The 23,810-nt window shown below is 33.7% G+C and overlaps 1 protein-coding gene across 9 annotated transcripts in view; it reads left to right on the top strand.

The window, feature by feature from the left end:
- raph1a (Ras association (RalGDS/AF-6) and pleckstrin homology domains 1a) overlaps nt 1-23,810 on the top strand; it is a 148,706-nt gene that overhangs the window by 79,893 nt on the left and 45,003 nt on the right. For 5 of the 9 annotated variants that reach the window (XM_073911951.1, XM_073911948.1, XM_073911952.1 and 2 more), the window contains 4 exon segments: nt 10,153-10,272; nt 10,618-10,720; nt 12,556-13,163; nt 18,766-18,840. In XM_073911951.1, coding sequence (XP_073768052.1) covers nt 10,153-10,272; nt 10,618-10,720; nt 12,556-13,163; nt 18,766-18,840 — 906 coding nt within the window. 9 annotated transcript variants of the gene reach the window in all.

The following is a 23,810-nucleotide window of genomic DNA, read 5'->3' as shown; positions in this document are numbered from 1 at the left end:
GCAGAAAAATGAAAATTATTGCACTATTAGATTTTTTCAATATCGTGCAGCCGTATTGGTAGCCAATCCTGCTCATGGAGGGACTCCATCTACTACAGCTCCAAAACCAAATAATCATACCTGAACAAGCTCATTTACAGTAAGTCTTCACAATTAACTATAAACCACCAGAGAGGTGTGTTGTGACTAATCTGTTTTTTTCTTACTCTTCACAATGCACCTTTGACCCAGTATGACTTGCAGTCAGGCGTGACTTCATTTATTTTCCAGAAAACCATCAATGCAACCACGTTGACTCATCAAGTTAACAGTGCACTTGCAGTAGCTTGTTTTCAGATCTCCTTTGATGATAATGATGTTGACTGGGATCTGCACAGACTGTGGACTCAGCGAGAGTGTGGCAGTGTTGGTAGGACACATGTTGCTATGTTTAATAAGTATTAACTCCGCTGGCAGTCCCGTGTAGAAGGCAACAGGAGCGCCTGCTTCTCTCCATCTGAGTGTTGAGCTTGCCGTGTGAGGAATGTGTGCGGCAGTGATGTGAAACAGATGCCTCCTCAGCAGGCCTGACGCTGCACGTGTCCGCTGACTCTCCAGACGGCATCCACATAAAGTGGAGAAGGTGCGAGCCAAGCAACCCGCTCCAGCATCTAATAGACTAGACTACCGTGGCTTGACTTCGCAGCACGTGCTTTCACAGACCTTCTGCTGCTGCTGATGTTGTTGTTGTCACTTCTGAATACAGCCATGGTCTGCACTCTTAAAAATGGCTTTCTTTTTAACGGTTTTATCTTACATTTAAGTAATTTTATTGTCCAATTGGTAATCAAAGGCCTTTATCAATGAGCTGAACAATTCTATTCCACCACCCACCTTTTAAAAGGATGGTTGAGATTAACATGTACTGTTTACTCACCATCAAGTGGTTCCAAATCCTCTTTTGTGTTAAGCAGAAGAAAAATCTCAAACAGGCTTGAAACTAATAAGAACGAGTAAATGGTTTTAATTTTTTTTAACCATCACATTAAATCATTATTTGTGCTGATGTCATTATTCATAAACCAACGACTACAAACACAAATATTACAATGGAATGTTGCTTTGCCATGTGTGTACTATTTAATTAATCACACCCATGCTGTATGTATGGATAAAGCATTGGTTTTATAGGTTGCCATATTTATCATTATCTTAACAATTTAATAAATAGTAAAAAAAAATTTAAGTGTGTTATCAATAATTTAGCATTTAAATGTTTTTATGTTGCTGGCATTTTGTAACTGAACGAATAATCTAAATGAAATTGCAAACATGATTGAGCAAAGCTGAGATTCTTATGCACATCTTGTTAGGGAAGCACTGATTTGTGACCAGTAGTGAATTTACCCCAAAAGCCAGGGGGCGATCTCACTTTGAAACTGCAAACACACTTAAAAGAAGGAAACTCAGGAAATTTTCATAGCAGGTGCTGCATAAACTAGATTTAACACTGGAACTATCAAAATTCTGTAACAGTATTACCATATAGCGATGACTATTCTCAAACTTAGTATTTTCACGTCATATTTAATTCAACGCTTCTATTGAGATACTGAAATTAAGCTTTGAATGTCTGTCATCATATTTAATTAAGTCATCACCATAAATACAATATTTTTGTAATACAGCCTATAAATGTATAGTTAGTAGTTAGGCTACGTTAGACCACCTCAAATGTGAGTGACTTTTTTTATTTTCACTTTCTCAAGCAGGCAAGAAGGCTTTTTCAACTTTTTCCTGCCTTTCAGCACTAAATATGTTGTTTTGAAAAAATCTTAAACAGTACAGTTATGTTTTTGCCAACAGAAAGTTATGTTTTTGTTAGCAGGAAGTTGCTAGGCAACAGAGGCACACATATTTAAAGTCTGAATGCATCAAAGTTTCTTTTAAGGCAAGTCATTTCATTCGTTGGCCATCTTTGAAACGCCTCCCGGGCAGTATGCTCCATTTATTGATCGATGGTTGGCTCCTGTACTATAAGGTGGGCTTTATTCCCCGTATATTGATTGATGATTAGCTCCTGTACTAGAAGGTGGGCTTTATTTGACGAATATCGATCGATAATTGACTCCTGTACTAGAAGGTGGCCTTTATTAACATATATTGATCGATGTATGGCTCCTGTACTAGAAGGCAAACTTTATTCGCCATATATCGATCGATGATTGGCTCCTGTATTAGAAAATGGGCTTTATTTCCCATATATCGATCAATGATTGGCTCCAGTACTAAGAGGTGGGCTTTATTACCATATATCAATTGATGATTGGATCCTGTACTAGAAGGTGGGCTTTATTACCATATATTGATCAATAATTGGCTCTATACTAGAAGGTAGGCTTTATTCGCCTTTTGTCGATCGATGATTGGCTCCTGTACTAGAAGGCGGGCTTTATTCACTATATATTGAACAATGATTGGCTCCTATAATATAAGGTGGGTTTTATTTGCCATATTGACCATGCTATGATACGCTATGATAGTTCTTGGTAGTAATAATCAGAACCCTTATGTTATGTAATTTCAATTGACTAGCCATGTTAAAAGGAAATAATTGACTTATTTAGTCAAAGTTAGGCAGTTTTAGATGTGTGCGTTTTATTTCAACAAAGTTAGATTATAAAAAAGGCTCAGAATAACCACCCTGGTTGTTCTAGTGTTAACTGCTAGCATTGATTCAACACTTATAAATGCATGACTTCTAAGTCATCTCACAGAAAGATTTATTTCACACCCTATTTATGCATGTATTTCCTCGGTTTAACAATGAAATCTGATGTTTACGAAGCATTCGTGAATCAGGAGGAGAATTTTCACAAATATCTGTTTTTTGGACAAGGATTTAAACTCTGGGTGGAGAGATTGAATTGTTTAATACACTTGAGAAGCCCTTTGAGATTAAATTCTTCTTTTTTCCTATTCTATTGGTAATCAATGAAAAAATAAAATAATAAGAAAAGAAGACTTTTTTTTTTAGAGCACATCATGGCTTTATCTACTTGATGATTAATGGATTGACGCACCAAAACAAAAGACTGTGGCTATAAAAAATGGTGAAAAAAATTTCACATCTACACACACACTTCTCCACAGCCTGGTGTGTGTTTCCGAGCACAGTGTGAGTGTATGGGGTGCGGAGCGGCCCACGCCCCGGGCCTGCCAGTCCAGGCCCAAATCACAGGCCTGCAAACCACAGGGAGCTAATTGTAGCACAGCTCTCTGCAGTGCCTCCCTTTAATTCGCTAGCTGGTTTCGCTCACTCTCTCTCCGCAGATCAAACATAAACAATTGCTGATATAGCTTGAATATCTGATCCAAGAGGACATGTGAGAAGTGGAATCTGAGTCTGAAAACTTTCCAGAAACTTGAGACTGACGTGTTTAGAATCTTGCATGAAACAATTACTCTATGGTTAAGGCATTTGGGGGGCTTTTTAGCTTTTATTTACAGAAGGATAGAGAGGAAAGTGGACAGGAAAGACAGGAACGTGAACGAGAAAGGAAGGGAATGGTTTTGGGATTTGACCCAATCCAGATTTGAAGCTTAGTCCCCTTGGGTCATAATATTGTATTTCATTAAGATATTACCATAAGCTTTTGGACTCCTGTATTGTATATGATAATTCCATGAAAGTCTTCGAATAGAATAGAATAGAATATGAAATTAATAATCATTCATTGCATTGTATGTAAAGGTTTATTTATATAGCACCTTTCCCGGACATTCACAAAGTGCTTTACAATAAGACAAAACCAGAAAACAGCTAAAAGAACATGTATAAATAAAAGAAAACATATTAAAACAAGTTACAAGTACAGAAACACTAATACTATTCATTTTAAAGCCTGACCAAAAAGATGTCTTTAAATGCTTTTTAAAAGTTTAACTGATCCCAGATTTCTCATTGCTATAGTGAGAGAGATCCAGAGCCTTGGGGTCACGACACAGAAGGCACGGTCTCCTTTAGGCCCAATTCCAATTCTTTTTTTGTACCTAAACCCCTTCCCCTTGGCCCTTAAAAATGAATGTCAAGGGGAAGGGCTTTAAAATTTACCCCTAAAAATTGGGACAGCACTACAACACCTGCACACGTCATCATATCCCATTGCAATCTCATCTAAGGGGTAGAATTGGGATTGGGCCTTAGTCTTGAGACAAGTTCTGGGAATGACTAAAAAGGTCTTTGCCAGAAAACTTTAAAGACCAGCTACATGAGTGACTACATAAAAGATCTTGAATATATAGTGGTGCTTGACCACGTAGAGCTCTATATGTAATGACCAGAATCTTAACATTTTTACCCTAAAACTATAATAGGAAGCCACAGGAGTAATGTGCAATCTCCTTCTAGTGTTGGTTAAAAGCCTCGCCGCTGCATTCAAAACAACTTGTAATCAATTCATTGAATAAAAGTATTGTACAGTTGGAAAGTCTACCCCAAACTTTGGAACTGTCCTCTTAAGTAGTGACGTACAGTATGAAACATATATATATATATATATATATATATATATGTATGTATGTATGTATGTATGTATGTATGTATGTATGTATGTATGTATGTATATATATATATATATATATATATATATATACATATATATACATATATATATATACATACATATATATACATATATATACATATATATATATATATATATATATATATATATATATATATATATATATATATATATATATATATATATATATATATATATATATATATATATATATATACATATATATATATATATATATACATACACACAGCAATGATCAGGTTTTTCCAGAGTATTGTAGAGCTTTGTAAATGTTTATTGTTACCATTTGATGAGCCTACCTGTATTGATACAGTCCTTGGACCCAGAAGTCGCTTTGTGTGAAATCAAACAATTTACTAAAAAATATGATATAATATAATATAATATAATATAATATAATATAATATAATATAATATAATATAATATAATATAATATAATATAATATAACAAGAAACAGTATAGTTTGCAAGTTTGGGAACATGGTATTTTTATTGTACTTTATTTTGATTTGAAAAAGTGTTTAGTAGGTGCACATTAAATTAATCAAAAGTGACAGAATACAGTACATTGATGAATGCATCAATAATATTACTAAAAAATCTTCAATTATTTTTGAAACTTCCTATGAATCATGGTGTCAAGAAAAAAATCACAATTTCCATAAACCGTAATCAGCAACTGTTTTAGTATATATTTATAAAATAAACCATGACTATGACATAAAATTTATTATGACAAAATGTCAAACTATTAAAGACATCATAATAATTAAACCTGCTTTTTACCATGTTTTAATCAAATGAATGAGCATAAGAGTAGTGTACATAACAGTATTATCTTTTCTGATATTTTTCTGTATGGTGTACTGTAAAGATGGTGATTTGTAAAAGTATTGAGGCATTGTTGATAATTCTTCAGCTGTGCTGCCATGTTTAAGAGGTTTGCAGTGGTCTCTGCTCTCTGTTCTCCATCTCAAATGATCCTGCCGGCTGTTGTGATGAAGGTCTAAACACTGCAACATCTGGCCAGCACTTCATCACCCCACTGCCCACTTTCCCTCTGCATGTTTCAGAAGGACTGACCCACAATTACAGGGTTGCCAGATTTGAAATGTTCACCCCCTTCTGCATTTCATACCTACCACACTGGCTTCAGAACGACCGGGTTAGAAACCGTTCCAACAAAACTACTGTAAATAGCCCATGTCTAGTTTTAGTTTCCTTCTCTTTCCGTAACGTTCACGGTGGAGATTTCTGTGGCCTGGTACAGTCTGTCCACGAGGTTTCCTCACCAGTGACTGGATATTTTCAGACCAAAGTACTGGAGAAGAATTTTAATAATGTAAGAGGATTATTCCCATTCTGTTATGCAGTGTAACAGTGCTTATTTTGTTCAACGAGGCTTGAATATAAACGGTGTGCTCTCTAGGCATGTGCTAACATTCAGTCATACAATATATCATAATAATGATCATCCAGCATATCATCATGGTCATTTAAACACTGTATAAATGTATTATCTTAACTTTTACTCTGGTTTTGAAAAATATTCTTATTATTAAGAGTGTATTTTAGTGGGGTTCATCGCAGCAGCAAATGATTGAAGTCTTATAATACAATTAATAGAAAAATATCATTTAAATACATGAACAATTTAGGTTGCCAGTAAAACTGTAAATTTACAAGAACTCTATAAATAAATAATTACAATTATGCTGTATTGTTATATTACAATTGTTAAATTTAATTTTGATGCAGTCAAAACGGCCAGTTACTGTAAACAGTTACTGTAAACTTTACAATAAATTGTATTCATCTATCTGCAGTGCACTTGTAAATTTTCAACCAAACTTGCCAGTTGGTTACTGTTAATTTTAAAGTAAATTGTTTTACAGTGTGGAGCTATGAAATGCATATCACCAAATGACTCACTATGTGAAACAGAGAATGTCATCATAACCTTATTATTATTATTTATGTTATTGATCTTGTATATAAAGGCTATCCTGGTAGTTGTTGTTGCAGAATAAAGTCTGACCTGCCTCTAATTCCCAGAATGCATTGTACAGTAATGACAAAATCCCACTCTCTGTAACATATCTTAAAATGTAGCGACTTGACCAATCAGAATTAAGTATTCCAGACAGCCATGTAATAACATAACAACATCTTAGAATTATAAGGTTGCATCTGACATTTTTGTCAAAAAAATAGATATTGGCATATTCTTATTAAACGGAAACTTATTTACATTATGGGATGTTTTGTTTACATTTTAAGATTTTTTTTAATTTAACAACAAATGTTACACACTCACTGTTTGCTATATGAAATTCAGAAACTTTGAAGCTCAATATCTCAAAACCATTGAGAATGCAGATAAAACCCTATAATTCCAAGGTTAAGTTAAAGAGATAGTTCACCCAAAAATAAAAATTATGTCTCCATTTACTCACCCTTCACATATCACATATCTGATTAAGGCTGAAAACCTGTATCCATTAACTTAGGTTTTGTTTTTCCTACTATACAAGTCAGTGGTTACCAGTTTCCAACATTGTTCATTCATGAAAAACTACTCATCAATGAATTTGCTCTTCAGTGTTGGGACTCTCAATAATGACTTTAAACCACACTGAACTAAGCTAAACTGAACTGAACTTAAACATTAAAAACTGAACTACCCTGATCCAGTTACTATGACCATTTATGTGAAGCTGCTTTGACACAATCTACATTGTAAAAGCGCTATACAAATAAAGCTGAATTGAATTGAATTTAATTCATTCATTCATTCATTTTCTTCTCGGCTTAGTTCCTCTATTAATCTGGGGTCGTCACAGCGGAATGAATCGCCAACTTACCCTTTCAGCCGCAAACCATCTCTGGGAAACATCCACACACACTCATTTTTACACTACTTACACTTTAGCTTACCCAATTCACCTGTACTGCATGTCTTTGAACTGTGGGGGAAACCGGACCACCCGGAGGAAACCCACGCGAATGCAGGGAGAACATTTTAATAACTAATGAAATTAACATTTGTAACGGAGCAGCTTACTTATTATAAAGCCCTTATTGTAAAGAGTTAGCTATTGTGTTTTATCATTTTTTCTTAAAATTTGTCTGAAACGTGTTTACTATTTACTGTATATACAATAAACCAATGCACAAAGGATAAAGTTCTTTAAATTAAACTGTTAAAGTAATCTTTTTTTGCAGCTTCTGGCAATTTTGTGATAATGTAAGTTGCGGTAAAAGCTTCAACAATTATCTCAAAAAGAAAATTTGCTGTGCCATAAACCTAGTGTTATGTTGATGTTTGGTACTGAAACATTAGCATTATTGGCTCTGTGTTGTAACAGCGATTGAACTGTGTTTGTGCTAAGCTTGCCAAAATCAGCCATTTACAGCCAGGAAGGAAGATTTCCAAACCATCTGATAAGAAGACACTGATCTATGCAGATGTGTTCCACAGACATGTACTGTACACACACCAGGTCTCCATCTGCCCTGCTTATTGAGAGATTCTACAGGCTTGGAGTCTTGTTATCAATTAATCATTCATACTCTGAGTTCAAAGAAAAATTGTGGCTGTGATGTTACTTAATTACTTCATAATTTACAATAGTGACTGACAACACTGTCCATGAGTAACGTTGGATAGTGAGGTGGTTTTTGTTATACAATATCAGTGGTTCTGTGTCATCTTGGCCACTAGAGGGAACCAGAGTGTTTTACATTTTCAGAGCAGCGTCTGATTATAAATCTGAGGCATTAGTAAAGGCCCTGTGCACTTGAGATTAAAGATATAGTTCATCCAAGACATGGATATTCTGTCACCATTTATTCACCCTTAACTTGTTCCAAAACAAATTCAAAATCTCTTTCTGTGGTTAAACACAGAAGATAGTTTGAAGAATGTTGGAAACCAGTAGCCATTGAATTCCGAAGTGTTTCGTAGTTTCTCAGGATTTATCATTTATACGTGTTTGATTAAACTGTTTTGTTTTAGTTTGTAAATTAAATATGCATATCCTTCAAATATAAAATCAAAATGTTGTCATTTAGAGCATCTTTTTAAAGTTTAGAGTTAAGAAATCAATATTTGCTGGAATATCCTTGATTTTCAAGCACAACACATAGTCATTTGTCTTTTTGTTTAAAATCAAAACCTCTTTATTTGAAATTTGGAAAAGCGTTAATAGACTTCTGTAGAATAAAAAATGTTAACATTTTACTGAAACTCACACAGTAAGTTATAAATAAAGCATTTCCAGAGAAACAGTCAGAACGAGTCTTTTCTACACCATTACTCCAGTGTATAATGTCACAAGGTCTACATTACTGCTGAAAAAACATTATTGTTTAAAATAGTTGTGCTGTCTGTTTTTTTGTCATTTTTGTTTATGAAGATAAAGATAAGATGGTCATTTTTTATTATTAGGTTATTATGTAAAAAAGAAAGCAATTTATTGAAATTTAAAACTTACAATTTTTTATTAACGATTTTATTGATCGCAGACTTAACACCAGATCTACCAATGTCATTGTTTGACCATTTTAAACTTTTGCAAACGAATTGCTTTGTGGAAACAAAACCCATGACTTTTCTTAATTATTGTGTGCGTTACATTTAATTTAAATTGATAGATTTTTTTACTGTTGTTATTCTATCAACAAAGACCTGTCACAATAATCAATATATTGACTTATCATGCAATACTTGGAGATAACTTCAATAATTTTTACCCCAGCAATATATGTTTACAATTTCACCAAAAAAATGAAAGTCATTTTACAATGATGTTTACATTCTATCTCACCGTTGATATATAGATATATACTATACCTTTTTAACGTCTAATTATGAAATCTAAATAACCTTAAGAATAATAAGTATTATAAAATGTTTATGGCTGTTTGCATTATTATGCTGTTATGTAATTATTATATAATCAGTGCCATGATTTTATCTAAAAATGAAAATAATATTGCTTATTGCAAAAACTTCTGTGACAATATATTGCACAACAAAAATTGCTTTTTGTGACAGGCCTATATCAGCATAAATAACTTTAAAAAATTATATATATATATATATATATATATATATATATATATATATATATATATATATATATATATATATATATATATATATATATATATATAGGTACAAGCTCAAATTGACCAAGCGTATTTTAGGTCTAAAAGTGTTCATAAAGGTTTTTAATGTGCATTCAAATGCCTGTTGGTCATGTTTTTATGTTTTACTGGTTCAGTGGTCGTCAGTAAACTAATCTATTTTCACATTCACACCTATTTTAATTTATATGTCTCCTGACAGATCTTTTTTTTTTTTTTTTTTTTTGCATGGATTTTGTTTCTAGCATTATAAAGTCCAAAAGTCATGAAGCTTATTGATAAAAACTCGATTTGTTGGCATTTTTTTCTATGTTTATAAAATGATCATTAAACCTACACAGTTGTTTTTTCATTAATGATACCTCAGATTGCATTTTAAATGTAAACATCTGTACAATGTTGGTTGTGTTTCAGATGGAGCAGTTTTCAGATGACGAGCTGGATCATGCTGCGGAGGAGGACAGCGATAAAGAGGACCAGGACTTGGACAAAATGTTTGGAGCGTGGCTTGGAGAGCTGGACAAACTAACAAAGGTGAGACTAAAAGATGAGGACTGTGAATCTGTGTCCTGTTAATGCGCTGATGCTAATAATGTCATACTGGTCACGGTTGACAGCATAGATCAGGTCTGTGATGTCATTAAGTCTTTGATTGTTAAATCTGACACTCGTTCAATTAATTTGTGGTAGATGCATTTTAATATATTACTCTATCGTGATGCAATAGTTTTAAATGTTATGCAATAAGGTGTATTAGGATTAAATTGCGTCATTGATAATCTGTATTTTTCTGAATTAATCAGATCCTCAAATCCCTGTTTAGTGTTATTACAGGTGAAACTCCTGTATTTTGTTATCTCATCGCTCTGTTGTTTTTAGAGTCTGGATGACGGGAGACCAGAGAAGGTGCAGAAAGCTCCTCTCAGACAAGATTCAAACATGGCCAACATGGCCTACCGCTTCTCCGTTTACAACATCAACGGTGAGGTCACACAGTACAATACAAGATGCTTCATTTATATTTTTGTGTTATTATCATAACATCATTGTCACTATTAAACTAATATTGATGTAATTGGAGGAGGGCTGTTATAAATTTGTTTGTAATAAAAATCACGAAGACCTCAAGTGGGAACTACTGTATATACAGTAAGGCTTTCATTTTAATGCAAAATTTTCAGTGAAATTTTAAGTTTTTTTTATGTTAATAAAAAAGTTTCTAATGCTAAGTATTTTATTTTTAGGTAAAACTGCAACATTTTGAGAGATTGTTACTGTTTAAGACACTGTAACGGTTTTCTATTTTAGTACTTTTTTAATATATAATAGGCAAGGTGGCAATTAATCTGGCCTTCAGTGTGTCACATGATCTGTCATAATCATCTGTTAATACAATCAAAAAAACTTAGTTGTTACATTTTTAAACTACTTAGGTTTTTATAGATTTCAAAAGAAAACAATATCTCTTTGGAATGAGAAGTATTTTGTAACATTTCAAATGTCTAAAGTGTTACAGTATATCGTTTTATTGCATCCTTCCAAAAAATATATTTTACATTTTTTTTAGCGTTTCATTTAATCTTTTCTACTTTTCTAACTCACAATGATGTACAAATTAATAATTGCAATATAATTACTTAATAGTTGGTGTTCCTCTAAACAAGAAATAACGATTTTGGAAAGTTCCACATTTTCCAAAATTTTGTTTTAAGTCTATCTTTACTAGGATTTACTAAAGAGTTTTACTTGGTAATCAAGTATTTTATAAAGCACTTTTTGACGTTTTTTTTTTTTAAATTTTTTTACTAAGTAGATCAACAATAGATGATTTAAAAAAAGTTAATTTGTGAATGAATAAACATTACCTACTATTATTTTATTACTATCAGTCCATACGTGATCTTGAACCACAAAACCATTCATAAGCGCTAAAATTAAAAAAATGAAATTGAGATTTCTACATCACCTGAAAGCTGAACATATTCATTCATTCATTCATTCATTCATTCATTCATTTTCTTGTCAGCTTAGTCCCTTTATTAATCTAGGATCACCACAGCGGAATGAACCGCCAACTTATCCAGCAAGTTTTTACACAGTGGATGCCCTTCCAGCAGCAACCCATCTCTGGGAAACATACACACACACACACACACACACACTACGGACAATTTAGCCCACCCAATTCACCTGTACCACATGTCTTTGGACTGTGGGGGAAACCGGAGGACCCAGAGGAAACCCACGCGAACGCAGGGAGAACATGCAAACTCCACACAGAAACGCCAACTGAGCCAAGGATCGAACCAGCAACCTTCTTGCTGTGAGGCGAACGTGCTACCCACTGCGCCACTGCGTCGCTGCTGAACTTATAAGCTTTCAATACATGTATAGTTTTAATAGGACAAGATTTTGTTTAGATAAAAAAATCTAAATATTGGGAAGATACCTTTGAAGTTGAACAAATTAAGTGCTTAGCAATAAACATTACTAATTACAAGTTAAGATTTTGAATATTTATAGAAGAAAATTTCCTAAATACATTCATTTATATATATATATATATATATATATATATATATATATATATATATATATATATATATATATATATATATATATATATATATAAAGAGAGAGAGAAAGAGATGGATGGATGGATAGATAGTGTAGTTTACTGCCAGTTTGGTTGGTCCATTTTCATACACAAGAAACTCCAGGAACTAGAGAAATAAACATCTTCCTTTAGTCAATAAATATTTTACATGCCTCAATAAGATTTGTTTACATCAGTGTGTGTGTTTGTTTTTTTTACAGAGGCTCTGAACCAGGGGGACGCAGTGGATCTGGATGCTCTGATGGCGGATCTCTGCTCTATTGAGCAGGAGCTCAGCACCATCGGCAAACCAAGCAGCTCTTCCTCTCGCCTTGGCCTGACCGGAGACACAAAGCTCCGTCAAAAACCCCCAGCGGGCCGCAGTCACAGCACCAAACACACGGGGGGCAGCAGCAGCAGCGGCGGCAGTACCAGCAGCAGCACCCGTGCTTCACCTGCATCCACCGTCAGACTGAGCAGCTCCAGCAGTAGTAGCAGACCCCCGCTGGCCTCCAACTTCTCTCTGGATGACATTACAGCCCAGCTGGAGAAAGCCTCCCAAAGCATGGATGAAGCAGCCCGACAGGGCTCCACACCCTCAGCGGCGTACTCTTCCTCCACTGTGCGGCGACCGGCCTCTCACCATCATCATCATCGCAGGACGGGCTCTGTTGGGACGGTTACAGAGCATGAGGTGCGCTCGTTTGTCCATTCCTCTCGCGCTAGCATTAACTCGGCCTCTGCGTCCAGCATGGACTCACTGGATATCGATAAACCCTTGTCAGATCAGGATGGTGTACAGGACGGACAGGGCCAGCCAAGTACAGAGGTAAACAATATTAAGAACTGTTGTTCTGTTGTATCATTTGACCTTTTTGACAGGTCTTATGGTGTTGTCATATTTACGGTTTGTCTACAAAATGTTGTGGGCAAATAGGATTTGAATGACATGCCATACTGTACATGCTGCATATATAAGTACACCCCTCACAAATATATCTTTTAAATTAATATTTTCTATAGGACGCTTAACAATATTATATTTGTGCATGTATACAATACATTAGATTAGTCAGAACTGAAGCCAAATCTGAAGCTAATCTAACAAGATAACATATGATAACAGTCCAAAAACTAGTACAGCCAAATTGATATCTTAGGGAAAAATATTAAATAAAATAAAAATTTTAAAGAGAAAATGTTTCTCCAATATTTTTCATGAATTTAAATGTATTATCTTTCTACTTCTAAAGATGTTCTGTGACTAAAATATTATTTTAATAAATAAGTCCATTTAATAAATCTGTTTTGTTCAAATGCACCAAAATAAATGACCTATATTCACTGAGAAATGGATAAAAAAAAAAAAAATTCAAAATGAGGTTTACTCATTTATGTTGAGCGCTATATATATATATATATATATATATATATATATATATATATATATATATATATATATATATATATATATATATATATATATATATATATATATATATATATGTAAATAATAAATCTATTAAAAAGCTAGCTGGCAATTGATACAACCACGCAACACTTTTTGCTCATGCTTATAGTCAGTGCTTTTCAAGATGTTTTTCTCCATTCAGACCCAAGTCATGTTTGCTGTAACTTCAGTATTGGTCAACAAGTTTTTATTTTGGCTTATCAAACCAAAAAAACTAATCGGAGACACTCACATTGGTGCCTTTTTAAAAAAAAAAATATTATTATGTTTATTGGATTTTCACAGTAATACAGAAATGACAATACATCTTCAAAAGACATGCAAAGAAAAAAATCAACACAAAACAATGGAGAGACAAAAAGGGGGAAAAAACAAACAAAACTTACGAAACAAGCTCAGATTATATAAAACAGAACTATACCAAATAAAACACATCTGAAAAGGGGCTAGAAACAGTGCTTATTTTTCTGATAATACTGCAGTTAGACTATTCATTTTTGCATGATAGGGCAGGAGTCCAAACTCTGAAAAAAAATTGTTTTTTTTGTGTAAACCATGAATAAGATGTTCGAGGGGAACCTGCCTTTTTGATTTGACACGTGGCGTTAATTGTCAGCGGAAAATCGCAAACAAAAATTGTTCCAGTGTGCACTATCCTTAAGGATTAGCTATAACAGAAAAAGAGAAGTGAGCGCACACCAGATAGATGCCAAAATAAACCTTCTTTTAGATTTGGTAAAAAATTATGTTTTTACAAGATTATTTGCAAAGTTAAAGGCGTCCGAATCAAAATCAGAATTCACATCGTAATCAAGACGGGCGAAGGTAATTTAAATGGGAAGATCAGAATTTAATATTATAATAAAATAAAAACAGCCTAATGAATGCAATGAGGCTCAAAGGTGAGAGACCAATCACCACTTTCAGCTGGTTAACAGAGACCACACACATCTGAAGTGCAAACAGGTCTACAAACAAGAACAGAGATAAAATGCACAGAAATGCATATTTCTGAATCATATTACAATGATCTCATATATATTTCATTAAGAAAAGAGAAGCTAAGAAAAATGGCACAACATTTAATAAATTGTAAACTAAAAAAACTGGAATAAAATTATTTGATGTGTATTTTCAAAGCCTGAAAAGATCATACAAAGTAATACTATTTATGAAAAAAACTATATTTATGTTGAATGACCATTTTTTTCAAATTATGTCAAAGTGACAACTATAATATTTATTTTTATAATTATTTTATAATTATTTTTCATTTTTATACATTAAATTATGAAAAAAAGAAAATTTCATGGAGTAATATTGTGTCCTGTGACAAAGAAATGCTGAAATATTTACTATGCCAACCATCTATTGTAATAATGATGCCTATGTAGGCAGCTCTCTAAGTTTTGGAACAGAACCAGAGTAATTTTGTGAAGCCTCTAACAGAGCAGATTAAGCATTAAATTGAGTGTTGCTTAGTCCCAAAGTAAAAGCAGCTTTTACCCTCTCTGCACACAGATTTCACAGCGGCAGCTTGTGTTGTGTTTAGTTGTTGAATGGAGACTGACCCAAATATTTAATGTTTAAACTTTCCACCCACTGAGTTTATGGTTAAACAAATGTTGAAATCTCAATTGCGTCAGTTTTGAGTTGCATAGTCTTTCTTAAAATGTAAGTTCACCCAGAAATGAAAACTCTTTCAATAAATAAATCCTCATTCAATTTGTTGATAGACATGACTGACTACGTTTACATTGACATCAGTAATTGAATTATTTGGCTTAACCGGAATAAGACAATAATATTTTATTAAGGTTTTTACATGAGTTGCTTTTTGAATGTTGCTTTCATGTTCCTGTTTTACATGTTATAGCACATGATTCGATTAAAGTCATTGCGTCACCACGCTATCCACATTTCCTCCAGAGTTTCATGTAATTTTGAGTGTTTCATTTTTAATTTGTGGACTTTAACTGCAGTTTGGCACATTCACTTTCATTCAGGAACATTTAATGCATGTCCCTGTAACAAACGAGATATTGGATGCGATTATTATCTGCTGGAAGAGTGTTGTTGTAATGGAATTTCATACAACACGCTATATGGGAAAAAAAATAAATAAATCTCCATTGCACGAAACGGGTGTCTGTGAGGAGTGACAAACAGCCATGTGTGTATAGACTATCCTGTCACAAACTGCGGCGAAAATTTTACACATCTGTAAGAGTTTGATTAAGATGTTTACATGTCTGTACTGCACTTCAATAATGCGACTAATACCGGCAAACTCCACATAATAATAAATTATAATGACCTTATAATTTATTTATTATTAATAAATAATATGACCTTAATTGGATTAAATTACTCAAAAATGGCTGTTTACATGGTAGACGCTTAATCAGAGTATTAATCGTATTGAAATCAGATTATTGGTGTTCATGTAAAAGTACTCATTGAGACAAATTCTTGGGTTATGTTTCAGTCATGCCTCCTGGCGGAATTTCTCCTGTTCGTGCACTTCCATTGACTACACATGTAACCTACTCTTGTTAATTTCAAGATTTCAAGAACTACTCTTGTTAATTTCAGTTCAGGTGCTGCTGTTGCCGTATTCAATCTGGCAACCTGTGTGGGTCAGTCTGAGGAGGATCTCTTATTCATGTTTACATTTTAAATAAGTGGCAAGAGGTGTGGGATGCATTGAAAAATAATTAATTTTGTGAAATACAAGCTTAAATCTCAAACAGAATTTTAAGACATTTTAAGACTAGACATGATCAAGTGATGTTTACCAGATGTCGTATTGGAAACACAAGAATAACCATGTTGTTTTGGTTCAAAGGTGAAGACCCTACTCTGTTTATACTGCAAAATTCCTCTCACAGTAAAATACATTTTATTGGATTGTCCTGCTTTTAATGATTCCAGAGGACTTTTATTTAAATTAAATTAACACCCTTTGACTGCCCTTGTACCAAACGGTCGACCAGGATTTTACTGTTTTAAATAATGACTGTTAAAGTCATTTAAAGAATGACTGTTTTAAGTAATGGTTTACACACACCATACCTGCCAACACTCCCGTTTTTCCCGGGAGTTTGCCGTATTTCATACCCATCTCCCGCCCTTTTCCCGTATTGTTCTGTCTTCAGCTTTTTGGAACAGTCTGGTTAGCTTTTTGGTACAGTCCCCAAGCGCGCCGAACCCAACACGCAACCATCTTCTTACCCACTCTCCACCCTTTAGTTCGCGCGCACCTCCCCTGCTCTTCATTTTGCATGCACCCCGGGATAAAATCTCCTAGATTTCATGAGCCGAACGTTGCCAGGTATGACACACACAGCATTGTTGGTTTACAAAAAAAAAAAAAAAAAAAAAAAACAATCCTATTGCTAGACTACACTTGATTTTGGTTTTATTATTTAAAAAAGAAGAAAAAATGTTAAAGGAGAATCTGACATATGTTATAGTATACTTATTTTAAAAAAGAATATGCATTAAGCCTGATACGTTTACCATAAACTGACAAATCAACCATTTGGTAGAAGCTGATAATTTAGTACATATGGGATGTGATGGAAAAAAAGGCATTGAATGCATTAACTAGCCACATTAGTAGTTAGGTTAAATGCAATCCAAAATTTTTTTTCCTGGTGGAGTAAAAAATTTGTGAAAAAAGTGAAAAATGTTAGAATTTTTTATCATGTATTAACACTAAAAATCTTATTTAATTTATCATTAATTATTTTATTTGTTATTTTTAATTGTATATTTATTATTGAAATTTTCTTCCCATGAAAATAGCCTTGTTTGCTGACATGGCCTTAAATTAAAAAATAAATAAAAAAACAAACAAACAAAAAAAAACATTACATTACAGTCTGAGGAGCTGTGTAGGAAAAAATACATTCAATATTTTTAATTTAGACTGCAATGCCAAGTTCAATCTTACAATTTAAATCCAGTTCACATTGCTAGCACCACCCTAACAAATTTCCTTTTGTTAGATTAGCATGCTAACCCTTTGTTTTGTGAACCAGGCGGTGAATGATGTTTGATCACAGATTAAAATTATTTAGGATTTAGGAAGACACATAGACATGCTTTTTGAAGCTGCCTGAAGTGTACACTGTAAAACATGGAATGACAAATTCAACACAACAAATACTTTTATTTTGCTTTAACTTATAATAAGTTAATCAGGTTTTAAATAATTTTAAGAAATACAAAGTCTAGCTTTATATTTTTATCCGCTTAATTAATGTAAGTTGAGATGACTAGACAAGTTCATTTGATTCAACTAAAACATTGAAGGCAGCAGTAATGTTTTGACAGTGTACAGTAGTTATTGAGCTGCTTGCTTCCATTGGCTGTACAGTGGAAATAGTCTCACAGAGCAGATTGATGTGAAGGGATTTCACTAATCTATTAACCTATCCCACAGATCTTTACTGACAAACATGATTGACCTACAGATGATTGGTGATAGATAAGCGCCTTTGTTTGTTTACTACTTTCTTATAATGAAAAGACAGAGCCCACACTTACTCCAACATAAACACAACGTGCTCATTACTGGTCATCCATGAAAATCACACTATAAGGCAGGCTTTAAAGGGGATTAAGGACTTTGAATATCACCAAAAAAATCAACATTATTATTATGATTATTAGTATTATTAAAGTTTATTCAATTAGCTTTAAACACAACATGCACCATACCATGCCACATAGCTTTTCATAAGTCATTCAAGAAATAATTGTTCCTTGTGTTATGTGAATTATTTGATTTTTATTTTTACAGGACATTTTCTTTTTTGTTTCAATGTTTCACGTTTGTTTTTTTGCTCACTTTTTTCCCCTATGCTTTCACACTATGAGAAATCATGAATGTTCATTAATCAAAGCACTAATGACTCTTATTTCTCCTCTCTCTCTCTATTTCTGCACAAAGCACTCGTATCTGGACAGGGAGACCTCTCTCATTCTGAAAAGCATTGCAGGAAAGCCCTCTCACTTGCTGACCAAGGTGACGCACTCTTTCCACCTCTGGATGTACTGAGTTTCCCCCAGTGCTTCCTAACCCCTCTGTGCATGACTCATTTTCACCCATCGTTCCTTCATTATGTGTCTTGATGTGAAGACATAAGGATGCTCGTCTGATGAGATTGAGTTTTGTTTAATTCTTTTAACCTTGTTACTAATATCCCAGTGTTTTTTTTATCTGCGTCATGCTAATTGATCATCTGTTCCCAGTTATTTCAGCCAATCGAACATCTGATTAAGTTGTTGATGTGAAACAATGTGCATGGATTTTTCATATCTACAGTCTGTTTGTGGTAATTCATAACAAAAGGGGAATGTTCAAGCCTCTATTAACTCCAACTCAAACAGTTTTTGTGTTGTTTGTATAGTCACAGTGCACTACCTTTTTAGGCCCTGTTCACACCAAGTCTGAGAAAAATAAGCAACACGAATGATAAAATATTCATGCACTTCTTTAAGAGAGAGGGGGGAAAAGTTTGGATATGAATAAGTTAGACCAAAGTAATATCAAAGTCACACGGTTAAATTTAGCCAGTGTAAGCAAGTTTATTTTAAATGTGGAAAAAGCATTTGTAGTGTGTAGTCTGACATGCTTCTTGCTCAAAGCCAGGACAAGAATTTCTGACGTCAAAATCACAATGACGATCATAACAGCAAATACATTGTGTTGTTTGAGTTCCAGCATTAAGGGCTCCATAGCATCTGAGTTTTCCCCATATAAAAACAAATGGTCCTGCACTGTGACTATTGACTGAATTAAGGTATATCTGGAGAGCACGTATGCATGTTTTCAAGCATTTGAGCTGTTCAGCAGCTCTTCAGGACTGTCTCCAAGTCAATACAGTAGAAGTCAACATTATTATCCCTCCTGTGAATTGTTTGTTTAAAACAATCCCAAATTATGTTTAACAGAGCAGGTATTTCCTATAATTTGTTTACTTCATGAGTCTTTTTTAGTCATTTTATTTTCGTATAAAGAGCCCCTATTTTGCATTAGAAAAGGTTATTTTTTGGATTTGGTGATCTCCAACAATATTCTGATATACATGCAAGGTCAAAAAAGATTTTGATTGCCTTATAATATGCATTTATTTTTAATCACTTGACATTAAATAGCAGTTAAAACATATTATTTTTTTATTTCACATATTAAGTTTTTAGTTATGATTCTCCCAAAATAATTCCACAGAAATCTGCAGATTTTTCAAAATTTTTCCGCAGAAATGTCCAAAAACATTCGCAGATTCCATCTGGCCCTACACCCAACTTGCCCAGTTAACATGACAATCTAGTTAATCTTTAAATTGCCCTTTAAGTTGAATACTAGTATCTTGCAAAATAAGCAGAAAAATAGTATGCACTGTCACCATGTCAAAGACAAAAATAAATAGTTATTGGAAAATAGTTATTAAAACTATTATATTTAATAATAATAAAAAAACGTTTCTCTGTTAAACAAGATTTGGAAAATCTTTTTTAAAGAATTAAAATTTCACAGTCTAATAATTTTGACTTCAACTGTATGTGTAGAAATCTAATGACGTTTAGAGGTTAAACATTTGGACATCTGAGTTTAACAAAACACTATCATATTATAACAGCAAGTTTAAAACTGTACAAGGGTTATTTAATTATATGAGCCCCATTGCTTGGGCCATCATGGAAGGAAACATTGTTTGGTGGGTTTTTACGTAAGACAACATCTGCGCTGATGACCGTGTGCTCCCTCGGGGTTTGTATGTACCTGTTTGTATGAAAGGTACACCCTCAGATTGCTCAGCTGTGGACAGGTGGCTAAAAGGCCTGCGAGGTATAAGTGACATGATGATCAGCACAACAGATGGATTCTAGGAAGTGATTGGGTTTCATCAGGAAAAGCAGGTTGTGGTCCTGTCACACAAAAGCGCCGGGCTCCCTCAGAGACGGCTGAGACACAAATGTTTGTTTTCTCTATTTATGAGGATTTACTTGTACAACAAAAGCTCTTTGCAAAACAAACCTCCATTAATAGTGTTCAGAATTTAATCGTTCTTAAGTCGGTCAGAATCTTAAGCCTTCTTCAGCACTGATCAGCTCATCCTGTTAAACTCTACTGTGGCCTATAGACCCACACCAGTGCTGTTTATTGCTGGATTAAAAAAAAAAAAAACACACACTTTAATATAATGGCCATTAGTTAACGTTTGTTAGTGGATGTATTTACTAGCATGAGCAAACAATGTATTTCACTGTTTATTAATGTTTTTCTAATGTTAGATAATGAAATAAAAAATTTTATTGTTTGTTTCCCAGTGCTTAGTTGCGACTGGAAGGGCAGCCAGTGTGTAAAAGATATGCCAGAATAGTTGGCAGTTCATTCTGCTGTGGTGACCACTGATAAATAAGGGATTAAGGCAAAGGAAAATGAATGTGTGAATTGTTTGTTTATAAACTTACAGTGCATAACAATCCTATTACACGGTTGTCTGAAATACTTGATTCTGATTGGTCCGTCACCTCATTGCAAGGTATACTATTGCCAGATAACAACCGCTGATCCGGGAACTTTAAAATTACCTTCACAGTCTTGTGAATGAATTATACGTAGGTTAGTATATGCTCCATTCAGCCGGTGTCGTTTCTGTCAGCTTTGCGTTTTTGACTGTTTGGCGCCATCTTGTGACTGAATAATGTGCAGGTTAATATATGCTCCATCAGCTATATATAGTTGTTTTTGTTTCTGTCAGCTTTGCGTTTCATTAAAGTGTCAATAAACTAGTACAGCTCAGAACAATGCTTTGCTTAATTATGTTTTGTGGCAAGCAGCCATGTAATTAGTGTGATAAAATGCACCCAGGATAGTTGTTTTAGCAGAATAAAGCCCTTAAGTCTTGTGCTGTTTACACCAGGCGTGTAAATAGAGAAAACGTGTGAACATTTAGAGTTTACTTAGTTCATTCGCGCATCAAAACCACTTCAATTGAACATCTAATTCACTTCACAATACACGTGGAGTCGCGAAAGCCTTCAGCTTCATGTTGGGCTGCCGATAACATTTTTTATTTTGCGATAACTTCCTCAATGTACTTTATCTCTAATATAACAAGCACAAGATGTAACTAGTGACTAAGTACCAATAAATGTGAATTAACTGTACCTACTATATGGTTAATGTCAGAGTTTTGTTTAGCGTTAGTTGCATGTACTTTTTACTATAGTATATAAGTAAATAGAATGTGTAACAAGGTAACATTAAATAAAATAATTAGTCATTTCATTCCAGATAGTTGCCTCAAGATATAGTAAAAGAAACTAATTACAGCTGAAATAAAACAAGTAAAAACTATTTACACACATTCGAACTATTAATAAGCAATAGTTCAGACAAAAAATGTAAAATTCTAAACATTTACTGTATGATTTTTTTTAGAAATTCAGACGAAGCTCAAACAGATTTGGAACAAGTGGAAGATTGAGTAAATTTTCATTTTGACAATTTGACACAATATTTAATTTTTGTATGAATCGTCTCTTTTAATGATATTGAAGTAATACAGATTGATAATGTGTTATCAATCATTATCAATCTGTATTAATCAATCTGTACTAAAAGCTTCCTCGTTGCCTCATATTGATCTTACATTGCATTAATCTGTATCATATCTGTTTATGTATTAGCAGGCACTGAGGTTGCTCTGTCATGTCTTGTGTTGTCCTTTCTGCAGTGGACACTCATCAGAGGTGTGTGTGTGCGTGCCAGTTGTGTTGTGTCTGCATTAGTGAGGCTTTGAGTTAGTTGAGATGATCTGATTGGTTGCAGAAGTTGACTGAACGTGCTGCTAATCCTCTTTGCTCTTGGGAGGTTTCATCACTTAGATTTTCATTCCTTATTCGGACACTGTCTCTTCAGCTCTGGCCTTGTGGAAAAGAAGTACACCTTTTAGGAAAGTGTTTAATACAGATAAGCTAGTTCAAAGAAAATACTTAAACATTTTCAGACTCTTGAAAGGGCAGTTCAGCTAAAAAATGAAAATGTTCTGTTACATTTTTAGTTGACTGTTACATGTGGATTTACATGCAGGGTACTCAGATGTACAGTAGTTTACTTTTGTTTTCTTCAGTAAGTCTTGATGAAGATTTTTAGGTGAATTCATGTCAAAATTTGTGATATTATAAATTACAAGTTATCATCTACCTGTACTTTTGAGAGTCAAAAAAACTCAAATTCAGGCAAAACATGCACATGGACCTTTTGATTATTACAGTACATGCGCATTCTCTCTTCAGTACACTGTAAAAAAATCCTGGTTGCCCTTAATTTTTAAGCTAAATTAAAAACAATGTATGCATTCATTGACCTTATATTATGTTAAACTGAACTAAAACACCTTGCCTAACTTGTAAAAAATTTACATTTAAAAAACATTTAGAACAGTTAGAAGACTTTCAAAAATTATGTTTTTAAAAATTCACATTTTCAAAGATTATGTGTTGTATAAATGTGGACTCTTTATAACAGTGGTTCCCAACCTTTTTTGCCTGAGACCCCCTTTTCCCCTGGAAAATATTGTAAGACCCCCTCTAGTTTGCAATAATGATGAAAAAAATTATGTTTTTAAACTAACGGTATGTTTACTATTATATCTAGATATGTTTATGCACAAATAATAGCCTAATGTAAAATATAAAAGCAAAACATCAGTAGGCCATTTATAACTGAAAAACGTAAGCCTATGGCCTTTGACTTGGCCCTAATGAAATTCAATGACAAAAATATCTGTATTCACACTGCTGTCTAAGGGAAAAAAATAATGTAGGCTATTACAATTTAATACTTGCATGTTATTTGTTGTGCTTTATCAATAAGTGTGAGGATTTCTGCGAGGCGAATGAGTGAGACTCTGCCTTTATAGAGGTAAAGTTGGTTTTATATTCAGATATTCAGACATTCTGCTTAATATAGTTTCAGACAAG

This window comes from Danio rerio, chromosome 9 (genome assembly GCF_049306965.1).
Source record: "Danio rerio strain Tuebingen ecotype United States chromosome 9, GRCz12tu, whole genome shotgun sequence".
Lineage (NCBI taxonomy): Eukaryota > Metazoa > Chordata > Actinopteri > Cypriniformes > Danionidae > Danio > Danio rerio.
The sequence above is the reverse complement of the archived record's forward strand: the minus strand, read 5'-3'. Positions and strand labels throughout refer to the sequence as shown.